The following is a 13,415-nucleotide window of genomic DNA, read 5'->3' as shown; positions in this document are numbered from 1 at the left end:
ATATATATATATATATAGGTTAAAGGACATTCATAATCGAGGCATTCCAGCCAGTTCTTCTAGATAAAAAGCTCTCATGGCTCTCTATGCTGTGCCTCTGTGGCTTCCTCTCATTTTACTTCTGCCTCTACTGCTTTTGTTTATGAAAAGGATGAAAGATGCGGGACAAAGTGAGCAGCTTCTTCCTCCAGGCCCTCCTAAGCTTCCAATTTTAGGCAATTTGCACCAGCTTAGTTCACTGCCTCACCAATCTATGTTGCATCTCTCCAAGAAATATGGCCCTGTCATGCTCCTTCGACTTGGTCAAATACCAACTGTTGTAATCTCCTCCGCTGAGGCAGCAAGGGAGGTGTTAAAAGTTCATGATCTTGCCTTTTGCAGTAGACCTTTGTTATCTGGCGCTGGCAGACTCACGTACAATTATCTAGACATTGCATTTTCACCATATAGCGACCACTGGAGAAACATGAGAAAAATTACTACTTTGGAGCTCTTTAGCTTGAAAAGGGTGCAATCTTTCCGATTCATTAGGGAAGAGGAAGTTGGCTTTCTGGTCAATTCTCTCTCCGAGTCATCAGCTCTAGCAGCACCAGTTGATATTACTCAGAAGGTATATGCTCTGGTTGCGAATATAACATTCAGGGTGGCTTATGGGTTCGATTATCGAGGCACTAGCTTTGATCGAGATAGATTCCATGAAGTGGTTCATGACACCGAGGTTGTGGGGGGAAGCATCTCAGCAGATGAATACATCCCATATCTAGGATGGATTGTAGACTGGCTTACTGGTCACCGTGCAAGGATGGAAAGAGTTTTCCACGAGTTAGATACTTTCTTCCAGCATGTAATTGATAATCATCTTAAACCTGGAAGGATAAAGGATCAGGATGTCATGATAGATGTTCTGCTGAGAATAGAGAAGGAACAAAATGAACTGGGTGCATCTCAGTTTACGAGGGATAATATTAAGGCAATCCTCCTGGTATGCAGATCATCATATATTAAATGAAGTCCTCTTTTTTATTGTATATGCAGTGCCTGTCATTTCATTGCTGCTAGCATATTTCAGAATTTGCTACCAGGCTTATAGGCAGCACAAGGCACTACTGGCCTTTGCTTCTCTGAAACAGGAATCTATTCATCTAGTGCCATAGTCTAGCTGATAAGCCTCAAAGTTTGATAGTTTCATGTGTTATTACAATGATGAAATTGATATCATAAGAATGCAATCTAACATACCTGAATTTTAATCATAAAAATTTGTTGCATGTGCTTTGTGTCCTTGTGTTGATGTTGCGTGGCATGAAAGGCGTCCCATTTACAAAAGAAACATTCCTCTGAATATAATCTAAAAAATAAGTTGTTGTGCTTAATATATTTGCATGATTCTTGGGATTCATCTCTCTGCAAGTGTATGGGGATAGCATGAGCAACATGCCAATGAAGCAGATTGCTGTCCAGCAGCATCATGCGATGAAATCGTTGTTATAAACTAAAGCTATAAACAAATATTTGCTTCCTGTTATTATGAAATTAATCGCCTACTTTTCCCTATAGTTCCAACATATTAACTGTCTACTTGGATTCTGATGTTTGTCTGTCAGAATTTATTTTTGGGCGGAGTAGACACTAGTTCACTTACGGTGAATTGGGCAATGGCAGAACTTGTCAGGAATCCAAGAGTGATGAAGAAAGTGCAGGATGAAGTGAGGAAATGTGTTGGAAAGAAAGGAAGAGTTACTGAAGGGGATGTCGATCAACTTGAGTATCTCAGGATGGTAATAAAAGAAACTCTGAGACTGCACCCTCCTGCCCCTCTACTTCTCCCAAGAGAAGCCAGGTCTCACTGTATAGTCAGTGGCTACAATATCTATCCGAAGACGCTGGTCCATGTTAATGTCTGGGCAATTGGACGTGACCCCAAGTACTGGAGGGATCCTGAAGAGTTTTTTCCTGAAAGATTTCTGGACAGCTCCTGCGACTTCAATGGACAAAGTTTTGAGTATTTGCCATTTGGATCTGGTCGAAGAATTTGTCCTGGAATTCATATGGGATCTATAACAGTAGAGATTATACTTTCAAATCTCTTGCATTGTTTTGATTGGATTTTGCCCCATGGGATGCAGAAGGAAGATATCAACATGGAAGAGAAAGCTGGTGTTAGCCTTGCTCCCTCTAAGAAGACACCTGTAATCCTCGTACCTGTCAACTACCTTCAGTGACTATCAGAAGATTTCATAAGCTCATAAGCATTCAAATAGTTGTATGCACTAAAGAATGTATGATCTGTGCCTCTTTTTTTTTGCATGTGTGTTCAAAATAAAGAACAGGGTCGAGCAGGAAAGACCTCTTTCGGGGTGGAGATATGGATGCCATTTGAGCCAGGGGCATAGCATAGCATATCATATCATCCCATTGAATCTGTAGAATTCATATGCTTTATAGTGTCAAAAGAGAGAACAGAATCATTTGACAGTGAAGAAACCACAAGACACCATTATTACACCATAACTTTGCTCTTGCCTTTCTTTACCCTTCCTAAGAAAACCCAAATCTCTCTTTTATCATCCGGCCTCTTCACTCACCTTTTTTCACATCGAAGTCCGCTAAAACCATCCATGCATCCATCCTCACCTCCCTTCTCCTCAAGTCTCGCAAATCCATCTCAAGACTACTAGCATCACCCTCTGCGACATAACCTCATCTCCATAATCACTCAAAATTACCACCACTCTCTGCGGCATGAATCCCAGATTATGCTCTGTTTGCTGTATACAGATAGATATAGTCAAAGATAACTAGGGGGTTTTACGATTAATAGATTCAAGATTAATTTAAGAGTTATTGCTCTTACGAGAAGAAGAAAACGGAATTTTTAGGCTGTGTTCAGTAACATGTCTTACTAACGGTTTTTTATAATTTAAATAGTATTTTTTTAATTAAGATTATATTTAATTGCATGTCATAATACCAAAAAAATTAGTTAAATTATGAAAAGATAAGATGTTCCTTGCAAAATGAATAATATTTTTTTTCTTCAAAAACTAATAATATTTTTTAGAATCATAATTGAACAATAATATTAATAATTAGCATTATAGTTATTATGATTTAATAAATAAAGATATTTATTATTTCATAAAACACAAGGCACTATCTTGGGTTGAAGTAACCATAAGAAGCCCATGCTTTATAATTTAAAACATTTTTTTTTTAATTTCATTTTTTAATTATTTTTTTTAATTTAAATTTGTTTACACTTGTCACTGTTATCTGTCTTGTCGGTCTACCTATCACTTAACATTGGAATGTTAACAGAAATTCTATCTAAACCGAATCTGGGTGCTCATATGATTTTCTAAAATCTACCTCTGGCATTTCTTCTTCTCTCCTTTCTGCTTCTCTTAGAAAAGAAGGAAGAACAAAGCAAGAGCCTTCCACCAAGCCCTCCTAAGCTGCCAATTATAGGCAACTCGCACCAACTTGGTGCATTGCGGCAACTCCCCAAAAGATATGGCCCGGTCATTCTCCTAATTCAACTTTAGTTTTTAGGACTCAATGAAACTAAGATCCTGATATCTCTCTTTTATGTCATGTTTATGACAAAAAGAAATGAAGATATCTTATCCAACTTACCTGTGATGCTCGAGTTTCATAATATATTCCTAGGCGGAGTCCACGCTGGTGCCGTAACTGTCTTCTGGGCATTGGAGGAGCTTGCTAGGAATCCAAGAACAATGAAGAAAGCACAAGATGAAATTAGGAACTCTGTTGGGAAGAAAGGAAGACTGACTGAGGCGAGTATAGATGAGCTTCAATACCTCGAGATGGTAATAAAAGAAACTCTGAGATGGCAACCCTCCTGCTCCACTACTTCTCCCAAGAGAAACCATGTCTCACTGTAAAATCAATGGTTATCACATTTACCCCGAAATACTGATACAAATTAATGTTCAGGCAATTGGAAGAGATCCCAAGAACTGGAACGATTCTCAGGAGTTCTTCCCTGAAAGATTTGTTGACAGCTCCATTGACTAGAAAGGGCAACATTTTGAGTTTTTGCCATTTGGATCAGGGCGAAGAGGTTGTCCTGGGATACTTGTGGGAGTAACAATGGAGGAGCTTGCCCTAGCAAATCTCTTATACTGTTTGGATTGGAAATCAGCCAAAGCAATAGATATCAACATGGAAGAGGCAGCTGGTCCTATCATCTCTAAAAAGATGGTAAAACGTGCTGAATACCACTATTTTGCATCTCCGAACACGTGTTCTTACGTGTCTGTATACTCCTGTGTATCGGTTTGTCTGTATGTTAAAGATATCTGTGTATAATTTACGTGGTGGAGGATGCGCTGTTTTGTTATGAATTGCAGAACCTATCTTCTTCAGCTAAAGAGGGAAAAACAAAAAAAAAATCAGTCTCAAAAAGCTGAAGTAGCATACTAGATGCACACGGGCAACTTAAGAGATCTTCCCTTCATATAAAAGGATCGTGGAGAAGGCGGCATAATACCTTAAAGTGCATCATAATACTGAGAAGAAAAGAGAGTTTGAATTGAAGAGATACGACAAGAAACTGCTCCATCTTGACTGTGAAGCACATCATCATAATCTTGAACAGTGAGAAGTAGGTCATCAGAGTCGTATACAACAAAGAGGCACTAGTGCAAATCTTCATCATTGTATGAAGAAACAAAAAAAAGAAAAAAGAAAAAAAGCTAGCCTGAAGAATGAAGGTGGATTAGCTACCATTTCTAAGATCATGAAAGTTCATGATACATACACAAAAAAGAAAAATAACGGAGACGATCATAAGAAGGGTTCAGAAAGCTCCATTTCATTCGAACCCTGTTGTTGTGTCTCAGGTCTGTGATGGCCTACAAAGTCCAGCCCAAGCCATTGCCAAGGCCAACATACATATCTAGGCCGATTTCGTCCCATCGAATCTTCTCGAGTTTCCAACTCTTCCAGCTGGTGGCTGAGCTCCTCTATCCTATCCCTCAGCCTAGATGCCCTCATGTCTGCCAAGCTCAATGACTTCTCAGCAGCCTCTCTTGCTGCCATGGCAGCAGTTGCTGTTTCTTCTTTGAATTTTAACTTCTTCTCTGATTCTAACATGGCTTGCCTTGCCTCTTCAAGTTCTTGCTTAACTGCCGACAACTGCAAGTACACATTGATTAAGCACAAGATTCAACCAGGACTTCTTCGGAAAGTATATTGAGTATAAGATACGTTGGAATTTGACTTTGCTTTAAACACCTCATCAACCAGCCGCAAACCATATTGACTGTAAACATAATAACCCGATTCCATAATTTCAACATTCAAATAACCAATTATGCTTCACATGTTTCAGTCTATGAGAAGCACCAGCAAAAAAGTGGATATGGAATCAATGATGGAATTCAACTATAATAAGGCTAAGCAAGTGTTCCAAAATTCTCAAGACATCATTATTCTAAAGCATTTTCTATTCAGCAAATTAAACGTTCTCTAGCCAACATTATAATAAGGCAATTATTTCTCATGTACTTTCCTAGAGAACTGCTATGTCTAACAAAACCTGCTTGGTTCTGATTTTGTAACAAATCATTCCTTCATTGGCTTTAACAATAACAAGCTTCTAGCTTAACTCTCACTGTTTATTTTGCTCAAATTAAATCGCTCTCACCAATCAAAAAGCCATTATCTCCAAAGTTACTTGCGCAACCATCTTCTGTTATCATTAGGATATTCAAGTAAATTACGATATAAAGAAAGTGGGGTTCACGAGTTCATACAATCAGACATCAAATATCAGGTAAAATGTCTAGCATAATTTTTATGAACAATTTATCCAGCATACCTGAGCTGCAAACTCTTGTTCGACAGCTCTGCCTGCAGCAGCCTCTTGCTCAGCTGCTACTTTCCACCTTGTAATTTCTTCTTCTGCAGCAGCAATGTCCATCATAAGTCCTTCAACCTACAATGCCGGAGAGGCCAACTTGGTAATCAAGACACCAAACGCTTAAAAATTATTTGTCGTTCTGAAGTTGTCCATAAACTGTGCAGTTAACTGCCTAATATTGAACTGGCTCAACACAACATCAAAAACTCACGCTTTCATTTGCCACTCTCTCCTTCTCTTCAAGCTCTTCTACCCTGCGCATTCTATTGCTCAGTTCCTTCGCTTGAACCTCTACATCCTCTTGAAGTAAACTTGACTCTGCCCTTCATAAAGGAAAGCACAAAACATAACAGAAGAATACCTAGTCAGTACACAAATAAAATATGTTCACTATCTACATGCAGCCTTATTAGATGAATCGTTTGAAATACCTTAGTTCCTCCACAGAATGCTGCAGCTCAATGATTTCAAGCTGAGATGCCTTGACGATATTCTCCAAAGCACCAGCCTGTGTACAACATACAAGTGCAACGACAAATTCGGATTTCAAACATACAAACATAACAAATATGATTGAACAAATCAACTCTAAACGATATTTACCATAGTGTATATTTCATCACTCTCTGTGTCCGGCAAGCCGCCTTTATCATAAGATACCTTACCATCCCCAACTACCTTACTGAATTTGAAATCTATCCCAGCCTCTCTTAAACCATTTTCAGCAACTCGAAACAACTCACTTGTTTTGGAGGATGGGTGTAATTCAATCCTCTTCGACAAGGCACTCCTAAGTAAAGAACCAATATGTTCTTTCTCCTTCACTAATATACCCACTGTTTCATTCAAATTCTTCTCTTCGTGATTCTTCTCCTCTACCAAATCCCTTGTTTTTTCAGCAACAATTCTACTCACCTCATAAATTGATTCCATCCCGGCTAAAGAAGCACGTATATTCTCCTCCACTTCCGTTTGTTGGGGGAGAAACAATGACTCTGACACCTCGGAATCCAAATGATTGCTATCAACTATCTTAATGACATCATAAAGACGGTTATGAATTTTCGCCACCAAATTCAACTGATCAAACAACAAAAGTCTCTGTGATTCCATCTTCGACTGCATATTTCTCAACTTATCATCATACTCACCAACCAAGTCCCTCAACCCCGATGCTTCCTTCTCCACCAAATGCTTCCTCTCCAGCATCTCTCTCTCAATCTCCGATACTTTCCCCTCTTTCTCGACCACACTCTTCTCTAAATCCTCAACCAACGTCGTTTTCTTGGCAACTTCATCTCTCAATCCACTAATTGTAGCCTCAAGCTGAGAAACCTCAATGGCAATCTCGTAATTCCTCTGCTCTATTTGTTCTCTAGCATCATTTCTAGATTTTGCAGTGACATCAATCTGCCTAACAAGCTCCTCGACAATCTCATTCGTCCTCTTAATAACTCCAAACGCAACCGCCTGCAATCCATTGTATTTCTGCGACCTAGGCAATCCTGCCGCTGCGAAATTCTTGAAATTACTAAATTTCCCTGATATCTTATCAATTCCACTAACTAACATATGCCTCGAATTCTCAATCTGCGATTGCAAATCATCGAATTTCTTCTCAATCTCCTCTTTTGATCCGTTCACTTGAATCAATTCATTCGATAATTTCTCGTTAGCTTTCAACGCCTCTTCTTTCTCTCTCAGCGCTTCGTCTCTCTGCCTCGAGCACTCGTCTCGCTTTTTTAATGCTTCGTGCGCGAGAACTTTTAATCGATTAAATGACACTTGCAGTTCCGATTTCGAAGTCTCGGCTGCCTCCCGTGCCGCTCGCTCGCGATCGAGGAGCTCACGGAATTTCTCAACCGAAATATCTTCTTGACTCGGACTTTTTATAACGATCGACACCGGATCTTCCCCTTCCACATCGCTCAACACCGCATCGGCGTCATCGTCGACGTTGTTCGCCATTTGAAAATTCCAGTACTATATATATTTTTTTTCAATCGAAGAAATCAGACCATGATTTATTTTTAATTACTATAATTTAGGAGTCTTTTTTTTAAGCCCTCGCTATTAGATAAAATAAAAAAAATTGAAAATAAAAGTTCGTTGGAACAAGGATAACTTGCAATAGACGGAAAACAGAAGGAAAGGAGGAGCTGGAATTTGATACGGATTGGGAAAGGGAGGGACTGATTAGAGAGATAATTGTAAGTTTAAGAAGCGAAATTGAAGGCCGGAGAGAATGAGACAATCACAGGAAGCTGCAATCTGACTTCCCAACAACCGGTCTCTGTCTGTTTTTCTTCGAAGGAAATTTACAACAAGAACAAGGAAGTTCCAAATTAGTCCCTGATTATTTGGGACGGTAATGATTGGTCCCTCAAATAATCAAAAGGTTTAGGTAGGCTCTGAACTTTCATAATGAGTTCAATTTGCTTCTCAATATTTTATATTGTGATGGTTAGATTGTAATTCAGTGATAGAATCCAGGAAAGAAGTCTTGGGAACTTAAAGAATGTTTTTCTTTGAACCGGTAGAGATTAACACCCAAGTCTTTACTATGTTAATCATACTAAAATTTTTAAAATAAAATATAAAACACATTTATTGTAATTTTTAGTATAATTATAAAAGCTAACTTGAGGGCCGATTTAGTCTCAGATTTGGGTTATGGGTCGAGGGTTGACCTCAAGTTGACCCATATCAACCTGTTCTTTAATTTATTTATTTTTTTTGAAAAAAAACTCAAAACAATATAATTTTAATAGAAAAAAAAGGTGTTTTTATTGACCCAGGTAAGTGGATCACTGAATTGACTCGTCAAGTATGGTAAAAAAGAGAAAAAAATCCATTCTTAGGAGGTAAATATTACCTGTAGGGGCGAAAATCGGTATGAAGTTTAAAATTACAGGGATCAAAATGAAAAGGTTGAATAAGATTGAATGTATGTATGGTTAGGTTGAGTGGGTCAAGCTTTTTTCAATCTTAGGGCCAAGGCCCTGATGGTCCCCTCGGGTCCGTTGTTGCTCGTTGGGCTGTATCATTAGCTTAGCTAGTGTTCGTTGAGGTCGAATCAAATACAGCTGCTTAGTCCAACCAAAGAGAAATGCCATTCACGCTACATATGTGAAAATTCGTGTTTTTTCGCTTTATTCAGATGATTCCCAATAAAAATGATTGATTTGTAGATAAATTATATATATAAAGAAACAATTTTATTAGTTACTAATCGATAAAAAATAAAATACATATAATTATTCCTTTTCATTAAAAACTCCTTTTCAATAGCCCACTTCAACAAATCACTTAACTGGGAGTAGAATAAAAATTGCCCCACAATAGATTTCTTTTTATATATTATGTATTAAACACTAATTTCTTTTATTAAATAAAGAAAAAAATGTTAATTTAATTACTTCAATGAAAAATCAGATTAAACTATTATTTTACGCCAGTGCAAAATTATAATATGCATGTAAGCAACTGATATTTAATTCTTAAAAACGATAATACAAAATATTAGCCAATTGCATAGTAGTTATTTATTAATTAGTGTGAAACAAAGTGTTTAAAAGGAATAAAAAAAACATTTCTTTTAACCCATATATTAAAAGGTTTCAAAATAATAAAATTTATTCAAAACAATAAATTTGAATTATTGTCCGTGAGAGAAGAGAAAATGCCATAAAAAATTTATTTTTAGCATGATAGTCGAACCTGAATTAGATCTTGATTTAAATTTATCCTAAATCTTTTAACTCATTAAAATCATGAATTAATTATGGTGATAAATCCAACTACAATATATTAATTGTCATTTTATATTAATTTTTTTTATAATTAGGTTTAATGAGATAAGTTAGGAGAGGGCATGAGTTAAATCCCACAAGCTACATATTTTTTCTCTAGCAAATTATTTTTATTTGAAACTAGAATATAGTATTGAAATTAATTTTTTTTTCACATTAAGTTGACAAAGTTTTTTTAAATTAGCTAAAAGTACTAATGTTCAATTCATCAACTAAATTCCTACACTAGGTAAATTGGTTTCTCATTTGTTTTTTTATATATTTAATAAGAGTTGTGATTGAATCAACTTGATATGATCATATTAATATTGTCTTAGATTATTTAATTATAAAACCAAATTTAACAACTTTAATTCTAAATGTATTATTTTAACAAACATACTCTTTTATATTCATTTAAACATATTGCTTATCTCCTAGCATTCTATAATAAGTTCATCATTACCTTCTTTCCATCTAGTAGAATAATTTAACTTAAAAAAATAGAAAAATATCTTGAAATTGTAATAAATTAAAAAAAAAATTTCATTGAAAAACTGAAAAATAGAGTTAAAAATAGATTAGAAATTTCGATAAACAAATGAATTTTTTTTTTTATTAAACACCACTTTAAATTCCTTTAAGTGAACAAAATAGTCTTTTAATTTATTTTTAGATACTAACACCATTCCTATGATTTTAAATTTTTTTTACACCTTTTACATCGTTTTTATGTATTAAAGCAATTACTATTTTTATAAAAAAAAATATTGATGGAAAAATCTAAATAAAAAAAATCTTTCAACTATGGATCAACTTAGTGTTCTATAAGCATAAAGAGCATTATGCGGCGCGCGCGCGCGTGTATATATTTGGTGCAGAATTTGTCTTAGAAGGCATTTTCCACGTGCAAGAAAAACCAAAGACACAAAAAAGTCAATAAATAAAGTGCTTTTACTCCGCGCAGAACCATTAATTCTATAAATCAAGTTTCGGTTGCTGTCAATCTTGTGTTTTTGCCTGTTTCCATTCGTAGAGCTTTCTTATACAACCGGTTCCCGGCTTCTTTGGTCTCCGGTGCACCTTGCCACTGTACTTTTGCTTTGCTTTCTTTAAGCTGTTCGCTCGTTCTTACCACAAAAAATTAAGTTCAATAAATAGGGTTAGAAATTCCCCCGACTTTATTTCAACTTCTGTTTTTGTAATTAAGCCAGACTAACAAAAATAAAAACAAAAATTCATTGTAATGGTAAGGGCGAAAGAAAGGAGAAGAAGCTGAAAAGGCCCTTAATTTTGTTCTTATTTTGGTCAATTACACTACACAATCTTCAAAACTCCTAGCTGCTGCTACCAGTGAATGCGTCCTACCTTATTAATTCTTGTAAAAGCTTTGATTTATCCCACTGTCACTTCCCCAATCTCTCCCCCAAGCAAACATAGGGATGTGACAGGAGTTGTGAGACTGTCCATCTCTTACTTGGTTCCTTTTCCAAGCAACACTTGATGAAGCTCCTGAATTCCTCTGATGCTTCCTTCGGGAAGCTAGGGAATTCTCCGAAGCATACCACCAATACAAGCTCCATCCAATTACTGGGCCTCTTGTCAGCTGGGAAAAATGGAAAATGCCCCACATACAGCTCCAATAAAGTAACTCCCAAGCTTCAGACATCTCCTGCATACACATAGCCTGAACCAAATGTGTGCGAGTCCAACCTTTCAGGGCTCATATAAGCATGTGTACCCTCACACATATTGTGATGGTTAGTGGCAGCCCTAGTTCCAGTCCCATGGACAATCTTGCTCACTCCAAAATCAGCAATTTTCACCTTCATGTCCTTGCTGACAAGAAGATTTGAAGGTTTTATATCTAGATGGACAATATTGTGTTCATGGAGGTACTTGAGGCCGTTGAGTACTTGGTAGGCAATGTGGGCAAGTGAAGTCTCAGAGAAGGGACCGTTGGCTCTAAAAATTGTATCAAGTGTTCCTGCATCCATATACTCCATGAGTATAGCTTTTTCTCCAGCTCGTGGCTCAAAAATCCCATGACATTTGACGACGAAAGGAGAGTCTATGCAATTTAAGATTTCTGTCTCGTGGGATACATAAGCGTCATTTGAACCCTGCTGGATGATTTTCAGTGCATAGATGGCTAATGTTTGTCCGTGGCGTACCTTGTAGACACTGCCATGATTACCACGGCCTAGAACGCAGAGTTTTTCCAAGTCCAAGAAGTCCCCCGCCCCTTGAATCGTAGTGCTAGACATGGGCTTAGGGAACCAAGGACACAGAGCGCATTCATCAATCTCTAATTCTGGAAGGGGATCAAGCTTAAGATGCTGTTGCATTCTGTGTCTAATAAGAACCATGTTTCTAACTGTTGGTTTTCTTTCCCTGACAAAAGGGATTCAAGGAAAATTTGATAAGTGTAATTTTGTTTCTCTGATTTTCCAGTTGCTATTGTTATATACTGTCAACAGACCAAATTAGGACGCGAAAGAGACGCGAGGGATGGTGTTAATGGTGGACGTAGTGCATTTAGGGAAGATGATCGTGACAAAGTTCGTAGACAACTAGCAATATAATATCGTATGTACAAAAACGAGGATGGACAATTCTCGGACTTCTGAGAACATGGTTATAGTGGACATGGCACTTTAGAGACAGTTTGAGCAAACAGTCTTCGCCATGAAAACCTATCCAAAGCCACTATCTCAGGTTTTTTTTTTTTTTTTTCCCTGTGGATAGAACACTTCTAGATATTTTGGTTGGTCGTTTCTTCCTCACCTATGTCCCGTAATGTCCGTGTTTCGGTGTTTCGGAAAGAACCAGTGCTGTGGGATTCCGATGTCGAATTCCGTATTCCATCAATTGATTTTTATATTATAGAAAAAGGAATTACCTCGTACCGACTGAGTGGAGCAATTTACCGATCTCCTATATAATGCAATATCTCTTTTCTCGGTAGAGTTGATAATCTGTATTATTATTATTATTAAATAATACTCTAAAACGTGGGGGAGGGTTGTAGCTTTCTCTCACATATTGTTTTTTTTATTTTTTATGTTTTTTTTCATTCTCCATGTTTTTTTCTTTTTTATTTTTTTTCTAAAATTATTTTCATTTTTTTTCATTTTTTGTTTTTATGTTTTTTTTTAAATTATCTTTATCGATTTTATTTTTTTATTAATGAACTATTTAAGAATTTAGCTTTATAGTTTTTTTTTGAAATATTGTCGATTGCTACAGTATTTTTCCACATGATTTTTGTTTTGCAACACTATTTTTCTGTATTTTTTTTTCTAAAATTATCTTTGTTGAATTTTATTTTTTAATATTGAGATGATTAAGAATTTAGCTTTGTAGTTTTTTTTCTTTAAAACATTATGGATTGCTACAGTGTTTTCTCCACATGGTTTTTTTTTTTAATATTAAGTTGATTGAGAATTACAATTGTAGCTTTCCTCGCAAAATATTGTGGATTGCTGTAGTGTTTCCTTATATGAGTCTTTTTTCTTTTGTTTCTTTATATATATATATATATATATATAATTGTATTTGTTGCTTCTATTTTATTTTTCATATTAAGCTGGTTGAGAATTTATTTTTGTATTTTTTTATTTAAAACACTATGAATTGCTACAGTCATTCCCACATGGGTTTTTTGTTATGATTTTTTTAAAAATTATCTTTTTTAATTTAATTTTTTTAATATTGAGTTGGTTGAGAATTACAAT

General features: G+C 36.2%; 2 protein-coding genes and 1 pseudogene across 2 annotated transcripts; 1 reads left to right on the top strand and 2 right to left on the bottom strand.

Moving 5' to 3' along the window:
- Nucleotides 1-30: 30 nt before the first annotated feature.
- Nucleotides 31-2,362, top strand: LOC133696638 (cytochrome P450 71B36-like). Its single transcript, XM_062118879.1, has 2 exons — nt 31-982; nt 1,605-2,362. The coding sequence occupies exons 1-2, from the start codon at nt 77-79 to the stop codon at nt 2,220-2,222; spliced, it is 1,524 nt and encodes a 507-aa protein (XP_061974863.1). The 5' UTR covers nt 31-76; the 3' UTR covers nt 2,223-2,362.
- A 2,202-nt stretch (nt 2,363-4,564) lies between these two features.
- On the bottom strand, nt 4,565-8,190 carry LOC133696637 (uncharacterized). Its single transcript, XM_062118878.1, has 5 exons — nt 6,491-8,190; nt 6,319-6,395; nt 6,099-6,210; nt 5,846-5,962; nt 4,565-5,160 (listed from the first exon to the last, which is right to left on the bottom strand). Exons 1-5 carry the CDS (start codon nt 7,853-7,855, stop codon nt 4,810-4,812), a joined length of 2,022 nt encoding a protein of 673 aa, XP_061974862.1. The 5' UTR covers nt 7,856-8,190; the 3' UTR covers nt 4,565-4,809.
- A 2,894-nt stretch (nt 8,191-11,084) lies between these two features.
- Nucleotides 11,085-12,047, bottom strand: LOC133697302 (mitogen-activated protein kinase kinase 7-like; annotated as a pseudogene).
- Between the last annotated feature and the right edge of the window lie 1,368 nt (nt 12,048-13,415).

The sequence above is a fragment of the Populus nigra genome, chromosome 6 (assembly GCF_951802175.1).
Source record: "Populus nigra chromosome 6, ddPopNigr1.1, whole genome shotgun sequence".
NCBI classification, from domain to species: Eukaryota; Viridiplantae; Streptophyta; class Magnoliopsida; order Malpighiales; family Salicaceae; genus Populus; species Populus nigra.
This window is presented reverse-complemented; position numbering and strand designations above follow the sequence as displayed.

Bases quoted from the DNA above. Each gene is read 5' to 3' on its own strand.
- LOC133696638 (XM_062118879.1), top strand. From the start codon at position 77: ATGGCTCTCTATGCTGTGCCTCTGTGGCTTCCTCTCATTTTACTTCTG. The intron at 983-1,604 runs GTATGCAGATCA...TTTGTCTGTCAG, and splicing joins ATATTAAGGCAATCCTCCTG to AATTTATTTTTGGGCGGAGT.
- LOC133696637 (XM_062118878.1), bottom strand. From the start codon at position 7,855: ATGGCGAACAACGTCGACGATGACGCCGATGCGGTGTTGAGCGATGTG. The intron at 6,211-6,318 runs GTATTTCAAACG...TCCTTTATGAAG, and splicing joins CATTCTGTGGAGGAACTAAG to GGCAGAGTCAAGTTTACTTC. The intron at 5,963-6,098 runs GTGAGTTTTTGA...CCGGCATTGTAG, and splicing joins AGAGAGTGGCAAATGAAAGC to GTTGAAGGACTTATGATGGA.